Consider the following 27,736-nt stretch of genomic DNA (forward strand, 5'->3'; position numbering starts at 1 on the left):
CATCTGCGAAGCATGGTGGCAGCAGCTGCTGGGTTTGTTGGTCTGTTCTGACTGGGGAGAGACATGAGTGTCCACCACCAACCTGACAGAGCTGCAGGAGACTGGCAGAAAATCCTCATCACAGAAGATCAGAGGCTGTAATCGCCGCCTAAGGCACTTCGATTAAGAATCAAGTGTCCAATGTCAGTGGGATTTCTCCTTTTGCTTTTTGAAATAAAATTGCAAAGTAAAAGTTTTCCTCATCTTTATGGGATTTTAGGGACATCATGTATATGGGATGAATTCAAACTACAGAGAAAATGTTAAATAAAGGTATCCTGACACTGCTTTGGACACATTTATTTTGTTACAACTTGTAATGTCCCCAGCCAGACCCTAGGAGTCGCCGCTCCCTCTGCGGATTTCCCAGTTGGGCTCCTGCGCCATATTGGCAGTCTCCTCCATCTCCGCAGACGTCGAGCATGCACGTCTCTACCCGGTTACTGAGGAGATCTGTGTAAATACTCCCAGCTTGCTGCGAGCCACACGGCATCGCCATGGATGCCGTCAAATCCTTCAACAATGAGGTGGGTGTGAAATGATTACACATGGCCGGAACTGTGGATGTTTAATTTTACCTCTCACTGTAGCTCGCCGGCTAATGTTAGCATCCAAAAAGGGGAGAGGGGGTGGTGGTGGGGGAGTTTCGGACAAGGCCGCCATCTGTGCACAACAACACGGCCTTAACGGTCAAATGAATCGGTGTCTGGTTCGGGTTCGCTGTGAATAAACCCCGTTTTATAGCAACCCCCCTCCCCCCACCCCCCCCCACACACACACACACACCATGCTAGCTTGTTAGTTCACGAGCGAATGCTTTCAACAGTCTGGCGCTAGGCTAACTGTAATTAGCAAGATAGCTACAAGTTAGCAAAACCGCCTTAGTTGCTGCGTGCTAACTTGACGAGTTAGCTGGCCAATGTGGAGGCGGAGAGGAAATGCCCTACTAGCTGCCATTTCCCCAAACAAATATTATTCACAATGATTGAATTAATGTTACATATCTGATGTACAGTATGGACATATATTGTGCTAACCTAGCATGTCCTGGCTGTTAGGTTAGCCGCTAGCCATCACAGCTAGTAGCGCAACCATCATTTGTCTGCAGTGACATTAAAGTCTGTCTAAATGATGGTGAAGTCCTTGTCAGTGCTGGACTCTACAGCCTCTAACAGACAACACGGGACATATTCAGATTTCCTTCCACAATAGAACGCACTGAATAAATCAGTTATTTTTGTTTTAAGAAATCAGTTAATCTGAGATAGACACATACCCACTACATCATCTCATCCTGATGATCTGAAACAATAATGGAGGCTGCTTTGGACCACTGCATGTCACTTGTTCCCTGAATGAACATCCATGTTAAATCTTTTAGTAGTTTCATTGTCTGACCAAAGATGTCCTCTCTTGTCTCCATCTTTTCAGCTGTACTCGCTCAACGAGTACAAGCCGCCCATCTCCAAGGCCAAGATGACTCAGATCACCAAGTCTGGAATCAAAGCTATAAAAGTAAGTATGTAGTGTTATAGGATGAGGCAGGTAACAGGCAATAAAGACCTGGTCATGAAAGGGAACTCTTCTAAAAAAATTATCAAAAATAGAGAGATGGAGGGCCGTGGTTTTTTTTAAAGAAATTGCGCCATGTTAGAAAACTGAAGGCAAGATGTGGAGTATTGACTTTTATTTCCAAGCACAGATATTTAGTGAAGAGTTTCTTATGTTAATTTGAGTAAAAATAATAATACTAGTAGTGGATAAATTGTCATTGAAATTGTGAATGTGTGGCTAATGAAAGTCTAAATTCAAGCTGAAATAAGTGAATCACTAATATGGGCTGATGTCAGTTACACAACACTCAAATCATGGTACCAGGGGCTGTATGCCCACATTAGCCGGTGAGTGGGTCCATTACTGAGCCACATCAGCTCAGATAAGCTCATCCTCACAACCTGTATCGTATAGTAGTTTTTTTAAGATCCCAAGTGATTCCTTGTGTACAATTTCTATTTATAAATAATTTTATTGATTATTTAAAATAAAACTTAAGGTATGCAGACCGACAAAAGACTGAAGGGCCAATGTAAGCATCTTGACTCTTGATGACTATATTTTACAAATCTCTAGACAAGTTGTCAGTACAAATCGTGTCAAAGTTTCTCTTCAGTAAAGCCTTGAGACTGACACTGGTGTCAGACCAGCAAATAGTCAGCAGACTCACAAGTAACCCAGGCAGTGAGAAAATCCTGTTGAGTTAGTGGAAGGGCATTCAGATGACTAGAGCAATAGGAAACATGTTAGAACGCTGTATAATGGCCTACTTACTGTAGGTTTATATATGGTACACCCATGCTATGCCCAACCACAAGCAGAGCTCTACATATTGGCCCTGCACAAGTGTTGAATTGGCTCATAAAAGTGAGGGCGGCAGCAAGACTGGAAAACTGAGATATGTTTTTCTTTTTATCTACTGCAAAAGTCTGCACTTACACTGAACTTCATGTAGGAATTTATTTTAGTTAAGGTTTTATTTTAAGAGCACAGTGATGCACATCAGTCTGAAATATCTTCTAGTCTAAAATATTCATGTGCTGAACGGAAAATATCTGATGGTGCTGCAAAATTCTGTTACTTAAAAAAAAAAAATCCTGGAAAGTTGGCAACAAGCCAAATCAGAAATGACACTGAGCTTATTGCATTAAATGATGAGAAAAAACCATTGCATTTCTGAAATGCAATGAGTAACATTTTGTACAATCGATCTAAATCCTTCAACTGCAGTTAAATCAGTACCTCAGTGACTATTTGTGGAAAAGTGCAGATGTTTGTGATAACATAAATTATGGATTCGTTCTGTTCAATTTCCCCAATAAGTCATGGCTCTGATACAATAGACTGAAAACTTCGGCTGAGATACATCCTGTGTAGACTGATAGTCTCGTCTCACAGCAGTCATTAGCAGTGACTGCATTTGTACTAGTACAGTCGACCCACAATCATCGGTTAATAAATTAAAGTTGTGCTTTAGTGTGTATTTTAGATTTTTCTCATCAATAACGGATGCTCGTTAATCTCTAACCGATCAGCAACATAAAATGTTACCAATATTTTTTAAACTCACAATGAGTTACTATTAACTTTTTGCAAAGATCAACATAAACAATAAAACCTCAGGATTCACACATCAGACTCCTGCAGTGTGTCTGTGAAATAAGTAAATCAGAATAATTATACCAATAGGGCTGCACAGTGTTCACCATTAATAACACCCCGCACAGTTTCATGATGATCCAAAAGTTATTTTACTCTACTCGTTGTGGCTTAAAACATCTTAACTTGGAGCTCAGTACTGTTGTTTCATTGTAGAGCTATGTGCAGTGCTCTTTGCCCGCTGTCACTATCTCACGCTCCCACAAACCCACTGACCGGCTGTCACAAGCAGCAACGAGCCGCCTCCATCAAAACACCCATATAGTTCTGACCATTCTGGACTGGCAGTGTGTTATGCATCAGAGCGCACTGTTGCACTTTCACTTGGAAATCATAGTGTTCAACCCCCAAGTGATGATGTTAGACTGGTAGCCAGTCTATTAACTGTGCGAACAACATTATATGCTCAGATGGCACTGATGTCCAGGAGTAGCGGAGATAGTGCCAGCCCTGAGAAGATACAAATAAAGTTTAAATGATAGTATTGATCTGTCAAATTACTTAATTGTTAATTGCATCCATAGTCTGGGTATTGGAAAAGGTTTCAAAGATCTTCAAAATACAAATTGTAAATCCTTCATCTAGTTTCCTATATTTGATACTTTTTGTAAAACCTCTGTGACATGACACTGTGAAAATCTTTTAAAGTTTAACATAAAGGTTCCTTTAGTGACCTGGTAGACTGTCTACAATTTCAAAAGCTGCTAGAAAATCCTAGAGGAAACACTGTAGCGGGATGATCTGGTTGATACTGTCCAGCATCAGGAAAACTGTTGAGACGTTTACGGATATAGCCTCCGTGTATAGTCTGGATTTACCTGCAGTTTGCTCTTCTCAGATGCGTTCATAAGATCATCAAATCCTCATTATTTAGGCGAGAGGTGGTGCAGAGGCAGGAAGTGACTTATTAACTTTCGTTGCATAGATCATGTGATTTCTTGAGAACCAATAGTGTCGTCTCTTATCGCCACAAACTCCCTCAAAGTCTTCCTCGGTGGTCATGTGTGTGTCACCACGTTTTCACTGGGAAATGTTTTCTTTTTTGTTTGTTCCTCTCACTTGGACTTTTGCGTCAACACATGCGCCTCCTCCAGAGAAAATACTGTCAACGTCTGCACTTAACATTCGATAAAATACTTTCGTCTTTTTTATTGATCAAATGTAAAGTCTTTATTTAATAAATTTAAATTCTATAGTTTGTGCATCAGTAATTTGAGCATTCCTTGTATTTTATCAATATCTAGATAATACTGTTAACCGTCATAGTTATGTTTGCAGTATTTTCTAGCACATGGAAATTTCAAGTCAATTCAATATCTCAGAAGACCTGCATTGTTCTCGGCTTTTAATATTGTCCTGAGCTGCAATATAAAACAGTAATTGGGGAATGTGGCTCAATTTTACATAGTTTAAGAGATTCATTTTAAGAGATTAATTTTATGTCCCCTTTTAATAAGGATTTGTCTATTTTACCAGAAAGACCTGTTGTGTAAATGTGTCTCCAGTGTATCAAACTAGTGGCTGGTTTCCTTCATTGCGCTCCCATTTAAAGTCCTCAGAGAAAAATGCTGATCAGCAATCACTGGCCTAGTCTCTATTTGTACATCTTATTTCATTGATCCCCAAATTGCCAAGTGTATTTTCTCTGAGATGATGGAGGCCAAGAGTGGAGATATTTTAACCAAACAATGATATTTTGATCTATTATGAATGTTTATATTCCATGAGAATTAATTCAAGATTAAAAGGCTTGAACACATACATCTAGGATACCAGCCCTTATTGAAAATGTGTTACCGTGTCTTGTTTGTACTCTTGTTTCTATAGGAACTACAGTGCTTTTGGTGTTGCTGTGCCTTATGCCAACTGAGAATAACACCTGTTTCCCCTTCCCTCAGCAGCTCTCCCAGCTCCCCCAAAGCACTGAAAGTGAAGCAGGAGGATGGGGTGGAGAGAGTTACAGAGAGATAAGAGAATCCCTAACCAGCTTAGGTAGGAGTATGGGTTGTTTCACAAGGAAGATGGAAAAAGACCAAAATTATTTAAGCTTCATTTGCTCCAACACACTGAGAGAAGCACAGCTTGTTCTGCTGCCACTGTGGACTCTCTTTCTGTTTGCCATGGGGTGGTCAATGTAGGTTTTGTGGCTTTGCTCGTGTTTTAGGATGAGGGTGCAGCCCTGTTCATCTTCGTCTTAAATTGTCAGAACATGTTTCTGAATATTAATTTGTTTTGTACTGACGGAGCTTGATCACTTGGAAAATGGACAAGTTTAAATTGGTTTATAAAATTTTGACCTTGGTTATGAATAGCGATATTCTTGTGCTGCTTTGATACCAAACACACATTTCAATAATTCAGCACTCTTTGTCAACTCAACAGGCATCCTATGTTCTCACACATATGCACACACACATTACAGTTGCTTTTCAGGTTAGGCTTGACATGTCTAAGATGGATATTATTTTTATGGTGCTCTTTATAAAATCTTTTTAGTATTACTCATGTTTTAAGAGTAAACAACTTTCATTATCACATTAAGATGGTAATTTCGTACATCCCTCTGGGAAACCCTGAATGTTTGTTTTGACAGAACAGCAGTGATTCATGTCTTCTGCACATGCGATGTGTTGGGTTGTTGGTACATGCAGTGTAGCGTACAAAGACCTGGAGGATTTAAGTCTGTGATCTCAGTTTTGGTATTTAAGATGCAAGTATGGATTTCAATATCAAATGTCGCTTTTGAAGGCAGCTAAAGGACACGTTTTATATGAGTGGGGTTGAATCCAAAATGCTTCCACACATTACCTCTCAGGAAGCTCTGTATCATTATCTATTCAGCTGATGCCAGCGAGTGTCCTCCCTCCCCACTCTTTTGCTGGCCTGTGCTCACTTTGCACTTAACAAAAAACACCAACACTAAAAAGTTATTAGCAACCGTCCAGTACTTGAAGTTTGCTTTGTGTGTCTTTGGAGCTGGGCAATATAACTTCAAATCAATATCATGATTGTTTTAAACTTTCACCTCGATTACGCCTCCTCTCGATCGTGATCTGACCCCCCGCATGAGACGCCTTACTCCGCACCAGTCAACAAGTGACTCTGCTCCACTGCTCTATTCTAATCACTCACACGTAGAACTGATCTTTAACAAACTCCTGAATTCATATTTATGTCCCCGGACGGGAAGAACTTCTCTACTTACTGCATGAGTGAGTGTCTGCTCCTCTCTGTCGCTCTTCACAAAAACTGACTATCACGTTTATGGAGTTATTAATCGCTGATGTCGATCATGTATCCTGGTCGTTCTGGCTGTGTGCATCTCGTTAACTCTTGTGTTGTGTTTGGCATACGGTCTACGTGCGCACAAAATGTTCAGCCGTTCTTTTCAATGTGATAAAATACGTGTCTCATAAACCCCTGAGCAAATCAAACAAACACAAAGTAAACTTTAAGAACTGTATGTGTTGGTGTTTATTGTTGAAGTGTAAAGTGAATGCAGGTCGGCGAGGGAGAACATGCGGCAGGGAACGTAGCGGAAACCCGACAATTGAGAAATGCACGCATCAGGGAAAATATTAAATAACATGAGCGAATTAAGGTCTATCACAGGTTATAAATGGTCAATTTCAGATGAAGCTAGGCCCTGCTTATCAAGGAAAAACATAAATATGAATTCACAAGGTTACTATGAAGATCAGCTCCAAGTGTGAGTCAGTAGAAAAGAGCAGAATAAAGAAATGCACCTGAAGGCAGTGGTGATGACGGGCGGGCGGGGGGCACCCTGATACAGGACAGTTGTTCAGACCAGGACTATTCTTCTGGGTGGTTGGTGGTGGTGAGATTGTGTAGAATATTCTTGTTTCTTTCTGTCTGCGGTGTTTCCACACGCAGGCCTGTGTACAACTTTTGTTTCTGGACTTTTACATTATTGGAAAATGTTAAACAGTCAATTTAAGTTATTGAACTGAGGACATTATATGAACTTGGGGTTTTGGGGAGTCATTTTGTTTGTATTTGTATTGTTTTGGTCGGTGTGTTGTAGTTGCCTCCCGACTATTGTTATCATTATGCAGTCGAGGTGGGACAAGTGATCATTTTCTTCAATAGAAGCTGATATTTGCAGGATATCCGTGTCTATTTAGTAAATCTACATTGTGTTCATATTTTATTGGGATATAGAGCAAACTTGCAGCATCCATACACAAATGTGTATGGATGCTGCACATCTGTCAGATCTGCCCATTCCCTTTTATATAACGTGTGCTATATTTCAGTTCGTTTTTTTTTAGTGAGTTGAAAGAGTTTCAGGGTCCTGGGCTTTTACTTGCTTATGTGGCTGTGGTTTCATTGGAAGAAATTGTTATTATAGACCAGAAACCTCATGAAGCAGATCCAGTACAGGCACGCAGTCAGTGTGGCCCGAGTGCAAGTGTGAAAGGTTACCATATTATCAGTAGTAGAGTTGGAGTGTATTTTTCATCTGGGTGTGGGTCTCTAAATTGGAGAAGAAAATTCCTTTGGGTGGTTGATGGGCATGAATCAAGCATACGTGCGGATTAGGATGATTTCAGAGGTGTTCGAAAGATCTCTCTGTAACTGCAGATCGTAGAGACAGTTTATTCTTTCAAAATCTGATATCGTCGTATCGCACACCCCTACTCTGGGCCGGGAACTTAGCACAATTTAGAATAAACAAAGATGTTCAGAGACTTAACAGAGCTCAACTGAAGAAAGAGCAAGGATTGTATTAGACCTTTATTTCCTCTTTTTTTCCTCAAGTTTATTTTATGAGATTGTGGAACAAAGCTTTCCTTTGTTGGGATGTGTGATAAATTTGGTAACAGTCATTCGCTAGTCTACATGTGATGTGTTGTGTGTGACTAGTCTCTAGAATGTTGGTTCTATATATAGTAGAATGAGTAAAAAGCAGTAAAACCTGACATCATATTTACATTTGTTTTATTTGCAGCTACTTTTTTTGATCTCTGATTCATGAAGGACATTCTGATGGGCCTGCAACATTCTACAGTAGTGTTATCAATTGAGCTAACAGCAGTGATGTGGTCTATCTCTCTCATCTGTGTTATGCAATTTGATGGCAAAAAATGTAAAGCCTTGCGACTCATAAGGATTATATATTCAAAGAGCAATTATTGATAATTGATAAGGAATTCTTGGTTCCCTCCGTGGGTAAACAGGCAAGTCGTCTCACTGAGGACAGCTCACAGTAAACATCAGTCCATGATAGGAAGTCAAAGGACGTCCCTCCACACACTATCTCACTTATTTGAGCTGATTTGCCAGTTATTGTCTTGTAAGACGAACAGACTCTCCTGTTAGTGAGGCCAGACCCAATCATTTCTAGAACTTTTACAAAACAGACATTTCCACTTTATAGCAGGCAAATCATGGGCACAACTAAAGTGAGAAAAGAGGCTCATTTGCATTGAGGTGTGTCAGTCAGTGAGTTTACATTCAAACTGATATTCAGATATTAACTTGACAAATTTAGGATTTAATACAGCATATTCGGTATGGATATCATTTTTATGGTGTTCTTTATAAAATACAGTTGCCGAATCTTTGAGTATATTAGTAATCTTTTAAGAGTAAACCACTTTCAGTGAATGTTGCCTTGTTCCAAATAAGCCATTCTCCGATTAAGACATGTTGAAAATGTACTGCATATTCACAATATTAATCTCAATTGCTGATCTGCAGTTTGCAACATTGGTCTGTTGCTTGTTTTGTTCTCAACCGTATTAGAGAGTTTGAATGGCTGGCCTAGACCTAGATGCTCAACCAGAAGGAGAAGTGCACTAGTATTTTATCATATGAAGGACTATACTATTAACAACTTTATGTGGATGCATAATAACACTATGCTGACTTTCTATATGAAGTGATTGAATTGATGAAAGAGGGGGTGTTTTAATAATTTAACAATTATTTAAACATTGGGAAAGGTAAACGTATTTCAAAATGTTTTAACAACTTGACTACCAATAATTAAAATAATGGTTAAGTTGGAAAGGACCTAGTCGTTGGAGGGGCAGCTAATGCACGGCTGTATTTCAGCAGGAATCTTAACCTGCTTTCAGACATGCACTGAACGCAAACGTTAGAGTGAAATGCTCCTGCCTTACTAAGGACTTTATCCACCTGACGACCTAGTATAAAGTCCGTAGAAATCCAGGAGAGGTTTATGTGTGAACACAGCAGAGGATCCTCGCTGGATTCCCCTTGAGCAAGTGGGGGGGGTTGATGAAGCTTCTAACACACGACAGACGCAAAAAATACGAAGGGAAAACAAATCTTTTACTATCTCCGGGTTACAAAGCGTTGCCAGAAATGATGGCAAGAGAGTTTGTGGTGATAGGAGTTGAAAATTGTGTCGGGGTGCTGTAAACAAAATCACATGATCTATGTAGTTGAGTTAATTTCACTTCCTGCCTCTGTTTGCTGCACCTGGCTGCTCCATTCTAGTCTGAATAATGCAGAGGATTTGCTGCTGTTGTGAACTTGTCGGTGCAGAGAACCTCCGACAGTGTTGTGCGTTTGTGAAAGCCAGACTTTGGGTAGATGCCGTAGCCAATTCTGTGGAGTTTACCTGGAGATCATGTCTGAAAACAGCGTAGTGGAATATTGTTTTTCCTTATCCGTATTCCAACAGTTAACTCGAAAAACAACTTCACCTTCTTGTACAATTATGTTTTTATATGTATTACAGACATGTATTACAGACATTTGCAGCTTTCATATAATTCCAGATTCAGTTATCTACAATTTAATTCTGACTATTCATGTTCACGATTACACCATTCGCAGAAGTTCAAACTTAATTTAAGGCATCTTAAATTGAGGCTCATTAAAGATTTCGTGAAATCCAATTAAAGATATAATATATCCATAATGAGCAATCACACACGCGAATAACAAAAGTAGTTTGAATTTTACTATTAAAAATGTTAAAAAGTTGATTAGTTAAATCGAAATATATGTTTTTTATATATATATACATATATATATCAGTAAAAGTCAAAAGGAATTCGTAAATATTGCAAAGTAAATTTTTGATCGGCAGACTTGGTTAAGAACAGTTAAGAGGAATGTCTGTATCTGTCTTAGGGTTGCAAAATTCCGGAAATATTCAAACCTGGAAACGTTCCATGGGAATATACGGGAATTAACGGGAATAAACTAGAAATTGTGTGGGTAATTTATACTAACTGTATTTACCTTGTCATATACATACATAAATATAAACATTTTGTTTTGTCATAGGCTGATTTGAGCCCTGAAGAAGCTTTGGGCACTTGACTATATGCTTCTGGATCTTTGTTTCATTCTTAAAATAGGTCTTTGCACAGTACTTGCAAATGTACACAGCCTTTCCTTCTACATTGGCTGGGGTGAAATGTCTCCACACAGGAGATAGTGCACGTGGCAATGCTCTGTAGAATAAGATGAGAAAAAAGCTTGTAAAAAAACACTAAAGCAATGCCAGAGATATAAATAGTTGGCCAATTGGAATCGTCTTAAAAAATATTTTACAATTGATGCATAAATGAATAGAAATAGGCTAGAGGAACAGATGAACAATCCTCAATCAGCATTTTAATATATTTTCCACGGTAATATCATCAAAACTTACCTGACAAGTCCTGAAAACTACAGCAGGCATGAATAGCCCTGCTGTAGTATGCAGGATGCTGGCAATTATCTGTGCATGTGATGCACAGTGGCGGGTTAAAAGTCAACTTGCAGCGTGTGCTGCATTCCATACATCTTTAAAATAGAGTTTTGAATGATGTTTTTAGTGCTCAGCGTTTAATTTGTGTAATTTTGTTCCCCTCAAAATTCCCCAAATTCTGTAGCTGAATATTCCCATGGAAAGTTTGCAACCCTAATCTGTCTCTCAAACAGTCTCTGTCACTCAGTAGAGAATCTGCACTGAGCTGAATTCATGTCTGTATTCACACAAAACTTAATATTGCAACATCTTCCAGCTTGTTTTTGTGCCTTAGAACATAACCGCTGTGAAAAAATCAGAAAAGTATGTTTTGTGTTTTTGTTACACTGCTCTGTGTTCGTTTTCATCGCTCCCTCTCTTCATTCAGCCTATAGGTCTCTTGATCATCTCCTCTCTCTCTCAATTAGGCGGATGTGACAGTCTTTAAAAGTGTGTGAACATGTTAAGTTTACACCTCAAAACTAGGGCTGTGACAACTTTTCAATTTAATTGATTAAAAAATAGTTGGAAACATATTCAGTAATCGATTAGTCAGGTCTGTTATACTGCACAAAACAAGTTGTCAAAAGCGTGAGAACACTTTACATTATAGCCTTCATTGCCATTATCACTGCAGTATGAACCTTGTTGTTTACGATCCTCAAGTAAACCGAGAGACCAGTATTTCTCTTCAGGTTCATACTGTGAAGTGCTGCTGTTCCATTTGAACTCAGCTTCACCTAGTTTGCAGCTCACGGTCTCTGATGGCTTAGATGTAAATTGTTGTCAAGCGACTGGTGTCTGTTATGTCTTAGTGGTGCTAAGTGTGTCCACCATTTTCAAACGTTTACTCCTGAGAGGAGACAGCGTCTTCACATGAGGTTGACTGACCAACTTATGTTGAAGGGCTTTCAAATCCAATGTCATTTGTCATTTAAAAAACTCAAGTAGTGCCCTTTTTTTGGGTTTCACGTTAAATAATATCTTAACAAATGAGTAAAAGTTTAAGATTAGGGAGAATCCAACTTTTGTTGGTGAGGAAGGGTCCGACCAGTACCTGGACTATTGTCTTTTTTATTTTTAATGCACTTTAATACAAGCTTCAGTTAGAAAAGGGTTTCTAAGGGTGATAGTGTTGCTGAACATTGCTATTGTAACAGGCATATTTTTAAAACACTTAAATATTAAAAAGTTGCTGTTATCCTTGGAGCCGAACTCGGCATGCTGAAAATCTTTTCAGAATTATTTTCAGGCTCTCAATTTTTTTTTTCTTTACTTGCGGTATAACCATATTTATATTAACACGTAATAGACATTTATCATCAAATACAAAAATATTGGTATGACCCTGTTCCCTGAGAGAAAGTTCTGCAGATTTCCCAAAAACATTAAAAAAAATTTTTTAATAAAGCCAGTGAAGCTTTTGTCCCTAAAAAAACAAGCTCCTCTCGTTTCTTCCACAGAATTCACTGCTTTTCTCATTTTCTTATCCATTCTGTGACTTGGTGTGTATATATACACTTAATGTCGCCATGAAATGTAATATTATCCTAGTTTTAACTTGGTGTCTCTGTGTCAATTGTTTATTCATGACTTATTTACCAAATTTATGTTCAAAAAAAAAAACTATCATAGTTTAAATTTTCTCTTCTAAAACGGTTTCAAATATTTGATGATTCATAGGCATTTACTAATTTGGCATCCAGACTAATTTAATCCAATGTCGGCTTCTCCACATATATATATATATATACACATATACATATATTCTCACCTTCAGCCAGTTGGATGCACCCTGCCTATAAATACATTACACAGACACAGCATCTTAATTTGCTTTTCTTTGGTTTAAACAGTCTGCAGTCTATTGAGACTGCTAATTGATTTCAGAGCTCAAACTGTACAAATTGGTTTTAAGAGCAATATACACACAGACACACCTTAAAGTACAAGTTGAATAGAGGGCCTTCCTTTTTGACACTACTTCTTCTCTGTGGTAGTGTGCTCGCACAGCTAAACACTACACCAACCTCCTGAGTAATTTGAAAAAAAAAAAATGAAAAAAATCCCACAATGACGGTTTAGAATATTCTGACCATTAGAAACATGCTAAATATGATTGCACCGATATCAATCAGATGGATAGTTTTAACTAATTTAACCCTCGTTAATCATCCATGATTGATATTTCTGTATGCTGTGTGAGGTCCAGTCTGCTAGTTAAGATATTCTGGGCAACAACAGATAAAGTAGGAGCTTGGCAGTTGACAACTGTGCATTTCTCCACTTGTGTGTCATGGACATGCTTGTTTTTCTGACCTTGTGAAAGTCTTGTGGCAGATGTGGCAATGAAAAAGTTGAAATCGTTCAGTCTCCCGTTGTGTTTATAACAGGTGTGTGCTACACTGAACTGCAGCGCACACAGTCTCAGAGAAGGAAAATTATATTATCATATACAATTGTCTAAATCAGAAATGGACTTAACAAGAGAAAATTGGCCTGATATATTAGGTTAAGTCTCTGTCCCTCATCCCCAGATTAGACTGGTTTGGCTTTTCAAATCACCTTAAGCCTGTGCTATACTCTTTTTAATAAGAACACATGTCACAACATTGTGAAATCTCAGTTATCAAGCCATGAAGTTTTTTCCTGTAAATACTGTTTGTTTTGAATATGATGTGGTAATTGGCTTGCTGGGGCCACTCGTACATACTCGTACACCATAAGGAAGACATCGGCCATCTATTAAGTATGTTGTCCAAGCCTTAGATCTTTGATATGACTGGCTGCATTTCAGGCTTTAGGAGTACTGCTGCTTACTCATTTCAACGATGACCGGCTTATATTGTTTTGACACGAACACATTTTAAATTTGTAATCACTGGATGGCTTTTTTGGAGTGTGAAATGGCATAAAAAGTGAGATGTTATCGTTTTACCTAGGCTTTGTTATCCCCTGGCATGTAATGCTCAGTATGTTGTGATCACTGTCTGTTGGTCCATCTGTAACCATTTCATTTTGGAGCAGAGCTTTGAAAACAATCAGGAATGTTTTTCATGCAGCTTCACAAACATGTTTATCCTGTAGTGAAGGGTTCTCTTTTGATGTTTTGAGTTAACTTGGGGATATGTTGGGTCCTAATGAATCATGTTTTTTAATTGAAAGCTTATACAATACAAAATAGTCTAAGGGAGGTAATAGCTAACTAAATAGCTAGATTCTCTTTATAAAAATCAGAGTTAATGTTTAATTTTATTAATGGTGTAATTAACTACAGTCCAATATTTGTACCTCTATTAAACTTGTCACTAATTTTGAAGTTTATTCAGTTCTCAGTCACCAGTGTTTTGTATTCCTGAAGCATTTGCCAAGTTTATCCTGGAGTATGCATATTTACACAAGGAAAAACATTCTCAAAATACCAGTAACATTTTGACTGTGCCTGCCGTTTATTTCTGTGAAGTGACCATATTCCTCTATTTGCTACCTGATATAAAAAAAATCATTAACCATATCCAGTCTGTTGCTTGTACTTCGACTCCATCTACTGGATGAAGGAAGAAATTGAACATATGTTCATAAATGTTGACCCACTTTACCGGACAGTTTAAACTTTGTGCACTAAAGATACATTTTTGTATTTGCTTGTATCCAGATGTATCTGCTGCAGCCATTGTGGTCTTTGAGGAAAAGTACTTTTTTCCCCAGTAACGTTAAGACATTACATGTGTAAGCCTTTCGGTTTCAGTGCCAGAGTCGAGACATTTGTAATCCACCACTGAGGCATGAATTTCCGTACTGTGGTTCATCATCATGTATAGTTTATGATCCAACATGGCAGATTTATGGCTTCAGCAAGTCCAATAATGTCTGTATCTTCAGCGGTTTAAGCATCGCTTCTGATGGACTGTGCACAAAATTAATGTTGGTGTTGTCACTTGTCATTTGCATAAAGATAGAATATTAAAAGCAGGGGCACAGACTGTATACAGCAGTCAAGTTGGTGCTGTGGAAAACTTAAGCCTCATCTCTCCATCGATGAGCAATGGTTTCAATCAATCTTACAAAAAGTAGTTGTGCGGTGGATCTTGTGTAGACAGCCAGTGATGGGGAGATCACTGGACTGGATTTATTGGTATCCACTGTACATGGTAGGAATTTACATTACGTGAAGTCTTTTATAGTCTTTGGCTGGTTTTCCTTTAATGTGTGTAGTTAGTAAATGGAGGCAGCAGTGCAATTTATATTTAGTAATCAAACAAATCATTCTTAAGGTACTGTGGTAATGGTTAAAATACATTTAAAGAACTGTACACTCTTGAGTCTGCACAAGTTTATAGATTAAATCAGAGTTTTCATCCTCCAAGTCGTTGAAAACAGATCAATAGAATTTTTCAATTTTTGCTGTATTCCACTTAAACTACCCTTTTTTTTTTCTTCTTCCCACAACAGTATACCACATTTTAAGTAGGTTATTATACTTTTCTACTGTTTTGGTTGGTGTATTATAGATGAGCTACCCAAACAGTCATGAATAATACATACTTAGTGCCAGTTGCATCAGTTGCACTGGAACTTCCCAAAACGACAGCTATCATGTAATAGCTACTCGCCCCTCTGCTGGCAGGTTGCCTTTTATTTCGTAACAGTCCTTTACAGCTACAGACCAAATGGACCGGGGATTCTAGCCAGGCTCTATCCTGAACAACATATGGAAAGTGATCATTTGTGACCGGTGTTCTGGTCTTTAGTGACGTTTCATTGAATGGAGATCCCTTTATCGCTCCGTTTATCTTAAAGCACACATCTTGAATGCCTGTAGTGCGTCAGAATAAAACATTTATTTTTGTTAGTTTGCTTGTTTTGCTTACATAGATATTAGTGAAATTGTTAATTCAAAAAATTCACCACTGATAAGTATGGACTCTCGACCCTTTTCTCAGCTTCACCTGACAAAATGACAATTTACCTCCAACTTTAACTACTGTCATAATAACGGACACGTCCTTCTGCAGTCCTCTAACAAGGAACGAAGACTTGAGAGAATCAATCGATATTGCTGCTGTTTTCACTCTCTCGCACATTGTTTCATAAACCAGGCAGCCAGCAGACAACTCAAGTTTCATCACTTCTCCCTGGGTCTTCACTGTCAGGGCATGGTGGGGGCGTTTTGAGGGGTTGTAGAGAATAGATGGTGGAGAAATGTTCGAACAAAAAAGGAGAGGTTAAGAAGACAATTCAGTACACAGCCCGGTCAATGATTTATTTTGTGCTGCTGCTTTTTAAACGTCACCCATAATATTGGGGTAAATTTGGCTTTTTCCAAGAGATATGGCAATTTAAGTAATTTAAAAATGTTTACATCTCCTCTGCTTCTCTTTCAGTTCTACAAACACGTTGTCCAGAGTGTAGAAAAGTTCGTACAAAAGGTGAGTTATGTTTAAAAACTGGAAAAAGCTAACAACAAACCCTTAATGGTTTGTTAAGTGCCCTTAATTCTTGCACATGATTTTTAAGGACATTTGGTCTTACATTTTGTGAATAAGTGTGATGATGATGCAAATATATTTATTATCATTATTTTCTAATCAGAGTTGCGTGTAATGGAATAGTAGCTACATTTAGTATTGCATTAAATGTCCCAGACAGTAAAATCATAGATTGATTCACCTTTTTTACAATACCCTAATACCGACTGTTTGTCTGTATCACAGTGCAAACCAGAATACAAGGTTCCGGGGCTGTACGTCATCGACTCCATCGTCAGGCAGTCACGACACCAGTTTGGCACGGAGAAGGATGTTTTTGCCCCACGCTTCAGCAAGAATATCATCCCTACGTTCCAGCACCTCTACCGCTGCCCTTCAGATGATAAGGTCAGGCAGATTTAATTGCTTCTGTGTTCCTCTCTGTGGCTTTTCATTTTTGTGGCTTGTCATTGTTTAATGAGTCAGTATTAGATATTTGATATATAGCCTGCATCACTTGTACAGGAACAGGTGATTTGATGAGTAGATCAGAGTTTGGCTATGGATTAATTTCATTGCATTTTTACTACAGTGGTTGCGTATTTATCACATTTACGTCACTTATTTATCTAATGTGTTTAAGTTTGTCTTTGTCCTTCCCTCAGGGTGTCTTTGACCTTGTCGACTTATCTCACATTTCACTGTTTTAATTTGTCGTTTGTGTTGTTGTTTCCCAGAGTAAAATTGTGCGAGTGCTCAACCTTTGGCAAAAGAATGCTGTCTTCAAGAGTGACATCATCCAGCCTCTATTGGACATGGCAGCAGGGATTGCGCCGCCGAGTGTCACCCCCGTCATGTCAAGCAGCGCTTCCGCGGTCAATAACGCTACACCAGGTCAGTCAGAGCACACATGTCCTCGGATGCTGTGGTCAGGTCATTCGTTTGACATCATGCTTTATATACAACGTCCGTTTCTCTGTGCATCCAGGCACCCCAGCTACCCCAGCAACCCCAGCCAACTTAGTCCAGGGTCTGCCAGACTGGGCCTCTCAGATTAACAACACAGACACTGTGGCTGCTGTGGCACAGATCCTACAGAGTCCCCAGGGACAACAGGTTAGTGTGCATGTCCACTCAGGGTCTTTGTAATTAAACTACTTAAGTTAAGGGTTTTGATTAAGGCTAAATAAGATCTTGGTCTCACACTCCATCCTCAAGCTTCTGAGTTGCCTTTGTTAGTGGTCAAATATTTCACACTGTAACACTCTGTATTATCACTTGTAGCTGCAGCAGTTGGTACAGAGTCTGCAGATGCAGCAACAGAAACCCCAGCCGTCCCTGCTGCAGGCCTTGGACGCCGGCCTAGTGGTGCAGTTGCAAGCTCTGACTGCACAACTCACTGCGGCAGCTACTGCCAACAGCCTCAACCCCCTGGAGCAGAGGGTCTCCTCCTTTAATAAAGTAAGGCTGGAGTCAACCGCTGATGATTTATTATGTCTAATAACATCTAAAGCCTCATTTAATTATGTTTTGTCTTCGCTGCAGAAACTTTTGGGTCCATTTGACTTTGGGAATGATTCTGAACGTGGCGAGGAATCTAAAAAGGACTCCTCATCATCTCAACTGTGAGTTCAGTGTGTTTTAACATGACTTCTTTTTTTTTGTCTAGCATTAAAACTAACATCAGGTTCAGGCCCCTGCACTATTTCAACTACATCTGCCAAGTTTTAATATCTAATCGAGCTGCTGAACACTTCCAGACCTATGGTGTCCGAGCCGATGAACAGCTCCCTCTTCCACCAGTTGGCGGAGCAACTGCAACAACAGAACCTGGAGCAGTTTCAAAAGCAGCTTATGGAGCACCAGCAGAAGGTAGATCTCAAAGACACACACTCACCTTGCCTACTGCTTTTTTTCTCAACCCTAGTTTCTCGAAGTTCATCATTCTGTGTTGTTGGCCTGGGCAATATGCCGAAAAATTCTTACAATATTTTTTCCTTTCATATTGATCTATTAATACTTGGATGGTTATTATGCAGCAGCGGGACACTGCTAAATACATTTACGAACGATTCTGTTCTGTCCACGTCCGCATCGCAATGCAAGAATCGAGAAATGTCTCCACCTCTAGTTTGTGGGTGCTCAAATACAAATGATGCTGTATTTGACATTAAAGGTGACTTGGTGATAATATTGGCATGAAAAGCTAACATTTTGAAAGACTGATTGCCCAGTTTGAGTATCTATTTACGCCTACTCCAATGGCAGATACAAGTTCTCATTCTAACCCTCCAGAGTCAACAATAACACCACCGTGATTAAGTCATGTGATGGGTCTTTTGTGTCTTGGGTTCCAAAGTGTTTCAAAGTGAAAAATAAATTGAGCCAATGTTGTGCAGAAAAAAGATACCAAAGATTGAAAAGGTAAACATTTTAATTTGGTATACAAAGACAAAATCACAGGTATTAAAAAATAGCTCAGGACTCCTAAGGGCTACGACGCAGCTGCTCCACACAAAAGTCGTAAGTTAAGAAAATGGATCGGGTTCTTATCATTGTCAAACCAAGTTTTCAGTTAATGTACAGAGACTCACCCGTTTAGATACTAATAAATGTCCTGTACTTTGTTCTTCTTCTAGGCCATGAGCATAGAAGGGCAGGATTCAATATTTGGGCAGGAGAACTCTGCTGCGACTGCTCAAAGCATCAGCCAGCAACAGCTTCCTGATTCCGAGAACAAGATGGACGACTCCATGGACAACCAACAGCAGGTGAGTGTAGCACGAGGACCTCACAAAGCAGTCTTTATTTAACTATTGGCCCTGATCTGATAATTACTGCAGTTTTCTGTGTTACTTTGCATTGTTGTGTAGAGATGTCCTGAAATATTATTTTTCTTTTAAGGACATGGACATGGACCTGGACGAGGGCCCAGATGGAATGGAGGAGGAGAGCTTTGAGGCCGAGGAGAAGAAAGCTGTCACGCGCTCCAGAACACGCTCAAGGTCACGCTCTAGGTCAGGCCCACTTATTTCAGAAATGTCATTTTGTAGTTGAATTTACTCAATGTGCCTTGAATATTAATGGAGAAAGAAGCCGAGATCCTTTAGTCTTGATAGAACAGAACTGATTGTGTTGCCCTGAAGGTCAGATGAGTCAGTATTGTTACATGATAACTATTAAGAGCTGGGTTGATACCGAGACTTGGCTTCTTTTGCGTCTTACCTCAGAAGACACACTCACTTACCTGTGTTTCCACTCTATAGATACATTTAGTGTTTTTATTGATAATATTTTTTATCAGGAGCAGATGTTGGCACCAAGATGGATTTTGTGAAGTTCTGTGTGATGTTAACTTGAAAGAATGTGCCTGACAGTATTTTCTAATGAAGAAGTGAGTTCGGGCAGGGATTATACCCATGCAAGCTTGTAGTATGAGCTTAATTTAGTCCTTTAATCACAAACTCTAGCCAGTAGCTCACAGTGTCGCATTTTTTTAACTGGACAAATGTTAATTAACATGAGCTTGGAAAATGGTTGTTGATGCGCATAAATAGCTCACCTGTGGTTTTACAATGATCATGTCAAAACAGTCACCGTCTTGGAAGTATCTCTAAAGGCTGCTGTCCCCTCTGTAGGTCTCCCAAGAGGAGGCGATCTAGGTCCCGCTCAGGCTCACGGAAACGTAAGCACCGCAAGCGGTCACGCTCACGCTCCAGAGATCGCAAGAGGAAGTCATCACGGTCTTACTCGAGCGAGAGACGCGCCCGGGAACGAGAGAAGGAGCGGCAGAAGAAAGGACTGCCTCCCATAAGATCCAAGACACTGAGTGGTAAATGGAAGTCTTGGTTGATTTAAGTTGTTTGCCTCTTGCCAGTGGGTTTTATTACGAGTAATATTGTTTTATTCTCTTGCCTAGTTTGCAGCACAACTCTGTGGGTGGGCCAGGTGGACAAAAAGGCCACTCAGCAAGACCTCACCAATCTGTTTGAAGAATTTGGCCAGATTGAGTCTATAAATGTAAGTAGTCTTCTCCTGCTGCTGAGCCTCTAATTTAGTTACAGCATGTCAGCCAGCCTTTTTATCACCAGAATCTTAACATGAAAACTGGTAAACGAGCCACAGTCCTTCATCACCACATTGTGACCTTAAGCTGCTGTCGTTTTTCTACCTCTGTCCTCCATAGTTTTCATGTCTTTCAACTTTATTCATACTCTATCCGACTCCCTTTCTCATATTCACATTTCTCATTAATCACACAGTCCTAGTCATTCCTTGTTACATGGTCAGGACGTTCCCTTCTCCTATTTAATGTAATCTGTGTGACTTTGCAGATGATCCCTCCCAGAGGCTGTGCCTACATCTGTATGGTCCACAGACAGGACGCATTCCGCGCCCGCCAGAAGCTCAGCACCGGCTCCTTTAAGATCGGCTCCAAGGTCATCAAGGTGCACATTACCTTTAGAATTTAATTTATTATATTCTCCTTCTCCTGGTGGTTTCCTCTAATGTAATTTTCCATTGACCTTTTAATGCTGTATCCTCAGAGACGGTTTAAGCTTTCCAGGCACATGGACTCTTATATGCTCCCAGAAATAAAAAATGCTGTCTCCTGACCTTCATGTGTGTCTTATCCAGATTGCGTGGGCTCTGAACAAAGGGGTAAAGCAGGAGTACAAGCAGTTTTGGGACGTGGATCTGGGTGTCACCTACATACCCTGGGAGAAGGTGAAGCTGGATGATCTAGACGACTTTGCTGAAGGAGGAATCATTGACCAGGAGACCGTCAATGATGGTGAAAAGAAACGCACAATAACATCTTCTAAGAAATACACAATAACATCTTCCTTTGAACAAATACACAAACATTACGTCTGTAGCGATAATTGTTTAAATGTAAATAGGACAGGCAGGTTTTGTACACAGTTGTTGGCATTTGATCACATAACTGGATTTGTTTTCTACCCATTTCCCTCAATTTGTTTTGTTATGGTAATACACAAAAATCCTTTAAGTAATTCCATTGGGAACCCCCCACCTTGATAAGAAGATGAAGACGAAGATTTAGTGTGTAAGCTAGAGTTAAAGTCCCTCATCTAAAAATGTGTCTTGACTGATTTGTCTGTTTCTGCAGAGTGGGAATCAGCCAAGAGTGCTGAGCCAGTGAAGGAAGTTACGAGTCAGCAAGTGAGCGCCGAGACGACCGCTGTATCGAACTCTCAGGCTGAGGCATACAACCAGCAGGTTACCATGATGCCAGTACAGGTACTGAAGAGCGTCCGTCTTAATCTGGGAAAAAAGTAAAGAGTACAGGGACGAAGGCACCGTTTTGATTCATGCAAACTTTATTATAATTCTTTAGTTAAAGAGTTAAATTTGTGTTTCATTTGAATATCGATCAAATTGCATTGAAAATTCAATTTTCCATAAGGCATTTTGCCGGAATGTTTACTTCAGAGAGCAGGATGGATTGGTTAGGAGACGATGGCGCAGTCTGTGCTTTGTATTATAACAGACCTGACTAATCAATGACTAAATTAGTTGCCAACTATTTTAATAATCTATTATAATCTGTAAATTGTTGAAGCGCTACTTGCACCGTGTCTTAATGGAAGCTTTGCCAGTTACTTTTACTATTTCACATGAATTAGCCATTACACTATTAACTCACATGTGTCTTGTTTGTCACATATTTCATCCAGCTGCCAGTTCCACAGGCGGTTCCCAGTCCCGTGGGTTTGGTACCCCCCAGCTTCCCAGTCCCCATGGGTATACCCCCTCCTGGCTATGGGCTGCCACCACCCTTCTTAAGAGCTGGCTTCAATGCTGCACAGCCGCCGCCAGGTAAATAGCACATCCTTATGTGTCATATGAAGATTCAATCCAGAGAAATTTACAAGCTTACACACGCCGTTCTGTTGTGCAGGTTTTATGCAGGCAGCACAGACCGCAGGCATGGCCTCAGCTACTTCTTGTAAGTATTTATGACGCACTCCTTTTAAAACTAATACATGCTTATCGTTTTTGAAAATTGGCAAAGTGTCCATTCACATCAGTTGCCTGGAATTTATTATTTTTTTTTATTCAATTTGATGTTTGTCCTTTAATCACCTAAAGCTCTAGGGCAGCCTTCAGTGGCCACCGGCCAAGATGCTGTCAAGGAATCTCTGTTCGGCGCTATGATACCTCCAACCAGCTCCATTCCCGGCAGCTTCATGCCCTCAGCCCTCGCTGGAGCCGGTCTGTTCAATCCAATGGGAGTCCAAACTCAGGTCACCCATGAGAAAACGGCTCACTCTGCAGAGAGACTAGATGCCGCTGCAGAGCTCACACTTCAAGGTGAGACACTACTGTGTTTTAAGTGAAAGAGACATGCATTTCTTCTGGTGGACAGTAGATCACATCTTGAAGAGTAACGTAGAGTCTTTATTAGGAGATATAAAGGTTAATTAACTTTTAACACTTATTTTTGTCATTGTGTTTTGTCCCCAGGCATGCAAAATGCAGTCCGGAGTGGGATGGGTCTCCTTGGCATGCACCCTTCAGCTTCCCTCACACACCCACTGCATCAGTCTGGTCTCGCAGGGCAGAGAATGCCCGGCCTGTTGCCTCTAGATGTGCGACCTAACCTCCTCCAGCCTGGGGCGGCAGCCCGCTTCCCACTCCTCCTGCAGCACGGCCCCACCCAGCAAGCCGTGGGCCTCCTTGAAAGTTCTCTCCAGGCTCAAGCTCGTGCCAGGGCTCCTTTCTCTCAGCTGGACCCCTTCAACAGGGCCCAAAATCTTACCAATGAAAATGTATCCAAGACAGAAGAAAAGTCCTCCTCTAATGCTGATGAGGGCAAAGACCAGGACTATCGCTTCCCCCCTATGGAGAAGCCGAGCACGGGCCTGCTGAGGACCCCTCCACCAGACCATAGGGAGACCCTTGGAGGAGGAGCAGCAGGCGGAGCAGCAGGCAGACCTCCTTTGCTCCAGACGCCGGGGACTCAGCCTGCCAGAAGCAGCCTCCTGGGACGACTGCAGGCTCTCGCAGGCTTCACTCCTGATAACCGCTGGAGCCAGTCCAGAGGGGACTTTGATGAACGAGATGGGATGCGAGGAGCCCCACAGGCTCCTAGCGCTCCAAAAGGCTTCCAGGAGGAGCGCCCCACACCTGGACAAAGTTTCCCCAGCCGCTTTGACAGCCGTCCTGGGGCAGCAGGAGGGGCTGGGGCTCCTGCAAATGCTAGTGCTACTAGTGGACCACAGGCCTGGAACCGAAGTGGTACCACTACAGCACCTTTTGATGGCGAATCACACCAAGACTTAGACGACCGAAGACGCCAGTGGGACAGGCAAAGAGACAGAGACGAAAGAGATTTTGATTTCAGGAGAGAGATGAATGGTTACCGCCACAGCCACAGCCGAGAGAGAGAACACGACAGGGACAGGGAGAGGGACAGGGACAGGGACAGGGAGAGGGACAGGGACAGGGAGAGGGAGAGGGACCGGGACAAAGAGAAAGACCGTGAGAATCAACGTGAGCGTGAACGTGGGGGCTGGACACCTCTCCTTCCTCTTCCTACACCTCTGCTTCCTACTCCATCTCTTAATCCCAACCTGACCTTGAACCAAGGTAAACTACTGGCACCACTCAAGTTAAACCCCCAGCTTCAGCAACGATTCCAGTCTCCACTCCTGCCTCAAGCTCCGGGCAAACCCCCCCTCATGGGTCTGAACCAGCCGCTCCCTCAGGTTCAGATCAAGACTCCCCCTCCATCCCAGAGCCAGGCAGACACGCCCGAGGGCCAGTCAGAAACACCAGCTTCGTCTGAGTCACCTCAGGCGCAGTCGCCACCCTCAGCCCAATCCCCGGAACCATCACCTGATGATAATATAGGTCAGAGCCCCTTGACTGACGCTCCCATTCAGGCCAAGTCACCACCACAGTCCGAGACCCCCCCACTGTCAGAATCCGAAGATGAATCACCATCCCACACCACAGCCCAGTCCCCCTCCAAGACCACTGCTTCTCCAGGAATTGAGAGCCCAAACCAAGCCCTACCTTTGGTTGAGGCATCACCCCAGTACTCACCTGTGGCCTTCACACAAGCTGTCAGCTCCCCCGAAGAGCCGACCCACTCTGTGGAGGAGCAGGAAAGCCCACAGAATATTGAGGAGGAGGAGGAGGAGGAGGAAGGGGAGGAGTCACAAGACAGTGCCTCCTCAAGTCAACCCCAGTGGGTCAACGGACCTGTGATAGACAATATGGATGTGGCTGACCCCACACCCGAGGGTTCTCCTGAGCCCACTTCAGAGCCAGCCTCTGAGTCTGTGCACTCTGAAAGTGAAGCGGAGCAGCTTGCCTCTCCTAAGGACGTAGACAATGAACAGAGTGAGCCCATGGAGGAAGCTGCGAGTCAGCCAGTGGTAGACACTGTCACAGACACTGAGGGGACATAATCATCACTCAGTAGGTAAAAGATCATTTTGTAAAGTTGTCTCTTCTTCTCTGTACTCATGTCAGCAAACCACCACACAGGACATGACGAATACTGACTGATAACAAATGATTTTATCTCTCACAAATACCAGTGTACTTAAATAGAAGGCTCGTTAGCTGTTTTATTGATAGACATTTTCTTTGTATTTTATTTCCGTTTCTTTCTTTTTTTTAGTTGTAATGCCACCCCACCACATTTTAATCAATTTAATCAAATTTTTACTGGATTTCATCAACATGCCTGCCAAAATGTTTTAATTGTATATGGGGAAAAATAAGCTTTGACCTTCCTATGGAAGAGAGTAAGACATCCTGGCTGTTCAACAACGGATTGAAAACAGTTCAACACAACACTTGAAAGTGGCAGTTGCTGGCCCTGTTTCTGTCTCCTCTTATTTTAAAAATGCTGCTGCAAAGTTTTCAGTGAATGCTTTTGTGGTGTCCTTCAATGCTTTCTGTTTCCAAGCAGAACAAATAGCCTCCGTGCAGTGAGACCAGTACAGCTGCTCCTAATTGGGAAATAAATATTAAGATTTTTAATATTAAATCAAGAAAATGTTGTATCCCCAGAATAAATGTCTGCCTTTGTTTCTAACTATCTCGTAAACACAAAACAGAAAATGATATGCCAGGGGGGAGAAAAAGAAAATGAACAGAGGGATGTTCTCATGTCAGGTGCATATTGTTTTAGTTTGAAATAAACATGCTTTGTCTGTTCTAAAACACATGCTTTAGGACTGTTTTCTGACCCAGGACCAGTGGAAAGTAGGACCGAGTGGTACACATTGTGTGCTGACACTGCAGTTGATTTGACGTTCTCGCAACTCAAGTTGCTGCTGTACCATCCATCCACAGAGCACTTTGTTGGAAGCAACCGTGTGACGTGTAGTTTTTTTTCTAGTTTTCGGATAACATCAGCCTGTATGTGTCCTCCTAAGCTTTTGCTGGGTGACTGTTGAGGATGGGATTGTGCCTTTTTTTGAATGGATTTTGTCGTTCATGATGCGACCCCAACACTACTGTGTGACGTACCCCAGACAGCGTACGACTCAGTTTCAGACAGCTCTGTGAACAGAGCTCTCTGCACAGAATTGACTGTCCTACCGTTTGAATGGTAGCTGGGCAGTTTGTACAGCACTCACCTAGAGGAGGACGATATATATAAACTCCCATTGTTCCTGTGCATGCAGGCCTGTAGCCATGTTTTAACCTTCTTGTCTCTTGTTCATTTCATAATTGTAGTTATTTTTCTTTTGAGACATACTACTAGAAACCCATAGTCTGCTGTTCTCTCAGACCAAATGTCTACCGGAGTTGTGATGTTGAATAAAAGTTGAAGGTGCATCATATTTTTCTTTACCGCTCTTATTGTCATGAATCACCAATTCAGGCCGATCGGATGAAGTTTGGCAAAGACGTCAACACTGCAGCGTCGAACTCGAGCAGGATTCAACTGCGATAACTAGTACTTCAACTAAGCACATGTGAATCTAGTCCAATACAAATGCAAAACTGACTTCTCTTGTAAACAAAAACAGACAAACGGACAGGTAGAAAACTTCCTCTGCGAAGGTAAACATTTAGACTGTAGACTGACTTTTAGGTGCTTCTTAAAATTGACATCCAGCTACTATAAAGGGCAAAACAAAACATACCTGTATCCTAGGGGAAAAAAAGCCTCCTGAGACCTGCCACTCTGAATAAAGGTCAAACCACTAAAGTATTTATTTCACACCTAGCAATAAAGGTGTAGAGACTACAACCAAGTGCCCTCACCCTGAAGTAGCCAAGTTTTCTGCTGAATCTAATGAAAAGTGCATATTTCTCCCGAGAGACCGTTTTTATAAGTATTATTAAAATTGAGGAAAACATAAAATGCGGCCACAGAACTGAAGGGGGGAGTAAACTGATGATGGAGATGTAGAAGAGGCGGGAGAGGATACTGTCTACATTATCCCCTGTCCCTCACCCCCCAAACACTACACACACACACACACACACACACACACACACACACACACACACACACACACACACACACACACACCCTGCAGTGCCAAAGACCTGGCTGCTACAGCTGCAGGAAGTGCACACTCAGCACCCACCATGCAGCACCTCTATCTGCTAACGTATGGCCCAGCAGACACAAGCTGGGGGATTTGTTTAAACAATCACCTACATCCTGGTGTCTGTCGATGCCAATTCAGCGCTTCGTATTTTTAGCAGAGAAATCGGCGAGAGAGGAGCTGCACTGCCGCAGAATGCCTTCATCCCAATTACACCTGAGCTGAAACTGCTTATCCAATCATTAACACACAGATTAAAGCCTAATAATATAAATACACATCTCACAGGTCCGATCCGGATTAAGCATCTAGTGGGGTTTTTCGTGGGGGTTTTGTCAGGGATAAATCGGAGCGTAAAATATCCACTTCTGCGTCTTCTCCTATGACTCAGCCCATAAATTTCCAGTTCCCACCTGGCTCCCAGAGGCCCCGGGCAGCTGGCCGAGTCCAGGGCTCGCCTGCTGACAACCCCCCCCCTCGCTCCCACACAAAGATTTGACAGGCCAAGACTTTGAATCAACCACTATCTGCCCTGTAACAGACGAACATGTACACAGCAGTTGGCTGGGGCTCCCGTGGGAAGCAATAAAAATAAATCCTCTCTCTACGGAGGTCCAGCTTACCTCAGTTATTCATCGGTGGCAGAGTAAAGGCCATACAACTACAGGAAAACGCAAGAGGGTGAAATATCTACATTTTTATGTTTGTTTCAAACAGGTTTAGGAAAATCG

At 41.3% G+C, this 27,736-nt stretch overlaps 1 protein-coding gene across 4 annotated transcripts; it reads left to right on the forward strand.

Moving 5' to 3' along the window:
* The first annotated feature begins 416 nt into the window (after positions 1-416).
* Positions 417-26,288, forward strand: scaf8 (SR-related CTD-associated factor 8). 4 transcript variants are annotated; one of them, XM_053433921.1, is made up of 21 exons: positions 511-566; positions 1,471-1,554; positions 5,151-5,244; positions 16,372-16,416; positions 16,702-16,863; positions 17,193-17,349; positions 17,444-17,571; positions 17,740-17,916; positions 18,001-18,080; positions 18,216-18,327; positions 19,095-19,226; positions 19,360-19,472; positions 20,094-20,287; positions 20,375-20,475; positions 20,790-20,903; positions 21,094-21,250; positions 21,590-21,720; positions 22,158-22,299; positions 22,382-22,429; positions 22,573-22,794; positions 22,948-26,288. In XM_053433921.1, the coding sequence occupies exons 6-21, from the start codon at positions 17,271-17,273 to the stop codon at positions 24,897-24,899; spliced, it is 3,882 nt and encodes a 1,293-aa protein (XP_053289896.1). In that variant the 5' UTR covers positions 511-566; positions 1,471-1,554; positions 5,151-5,244; positions 16,372-16,416; positions 16,702-16,863; positions 17,193-17,270; the 3' UTR covers positions 24,900-26,288. The 4 variants fall into 4 exon arrangements, with proteins under 4 accessions (XP_053289894.1, XP_053289895.1, XP_053289896.1 ...); XM_053433922.1 differs by having other exon boundaries at positions 521-566; positions 5,154-5,244; XM_053433919.1 differs by lacking the exon at positions 5,151-5,244 and having other exon boundaries at positions 417-566.
* The last annotated feature ends 1,448 nt before the right edge of the window (positions 26,289-27,736 follow it).

Source organism: Pleuronectes platessa, chromosome 11, assembly GCF_947347685.1.
Source record: "Pleuronectes platessa chromosome 11, fPlePla1.1, whole genome shotgun sequence".
NCBI classification, from domain to species: domain Eukaryota; kingdom Metazoa; phylum Chordata; class Actinopteri; order Pleuronectiformes; family Pleuronectidae; genus Pleuronectes; species Pleuronectes platessa.

What these genes read in the sequence shown, in the direction of transcription:
- scaf8 (XM_053433919.1), top strand. Translation starts at nt 537, where the DNA reads ATGGATGCCGTCAAATCCTTCAACAATGAG. An exon ending in CTGGAATCAAAGCTATAAAA is followed by an intron (nt 1,555 to 16,371) that starts GTAAGTATGTAG and finishes CTTCTCTTTCAG; the next exon opens with TTCTACAAACACGTTGTCCA. An exon ending in TAGAAAAGTTCGTACAAAAG is followed by an intron (nt 16,417 to 16,701) that starts GTGAGTTATGTT and finishes TCTGTATCACAG; the next exon opens with TGCAAACCAGAATACAAGGT.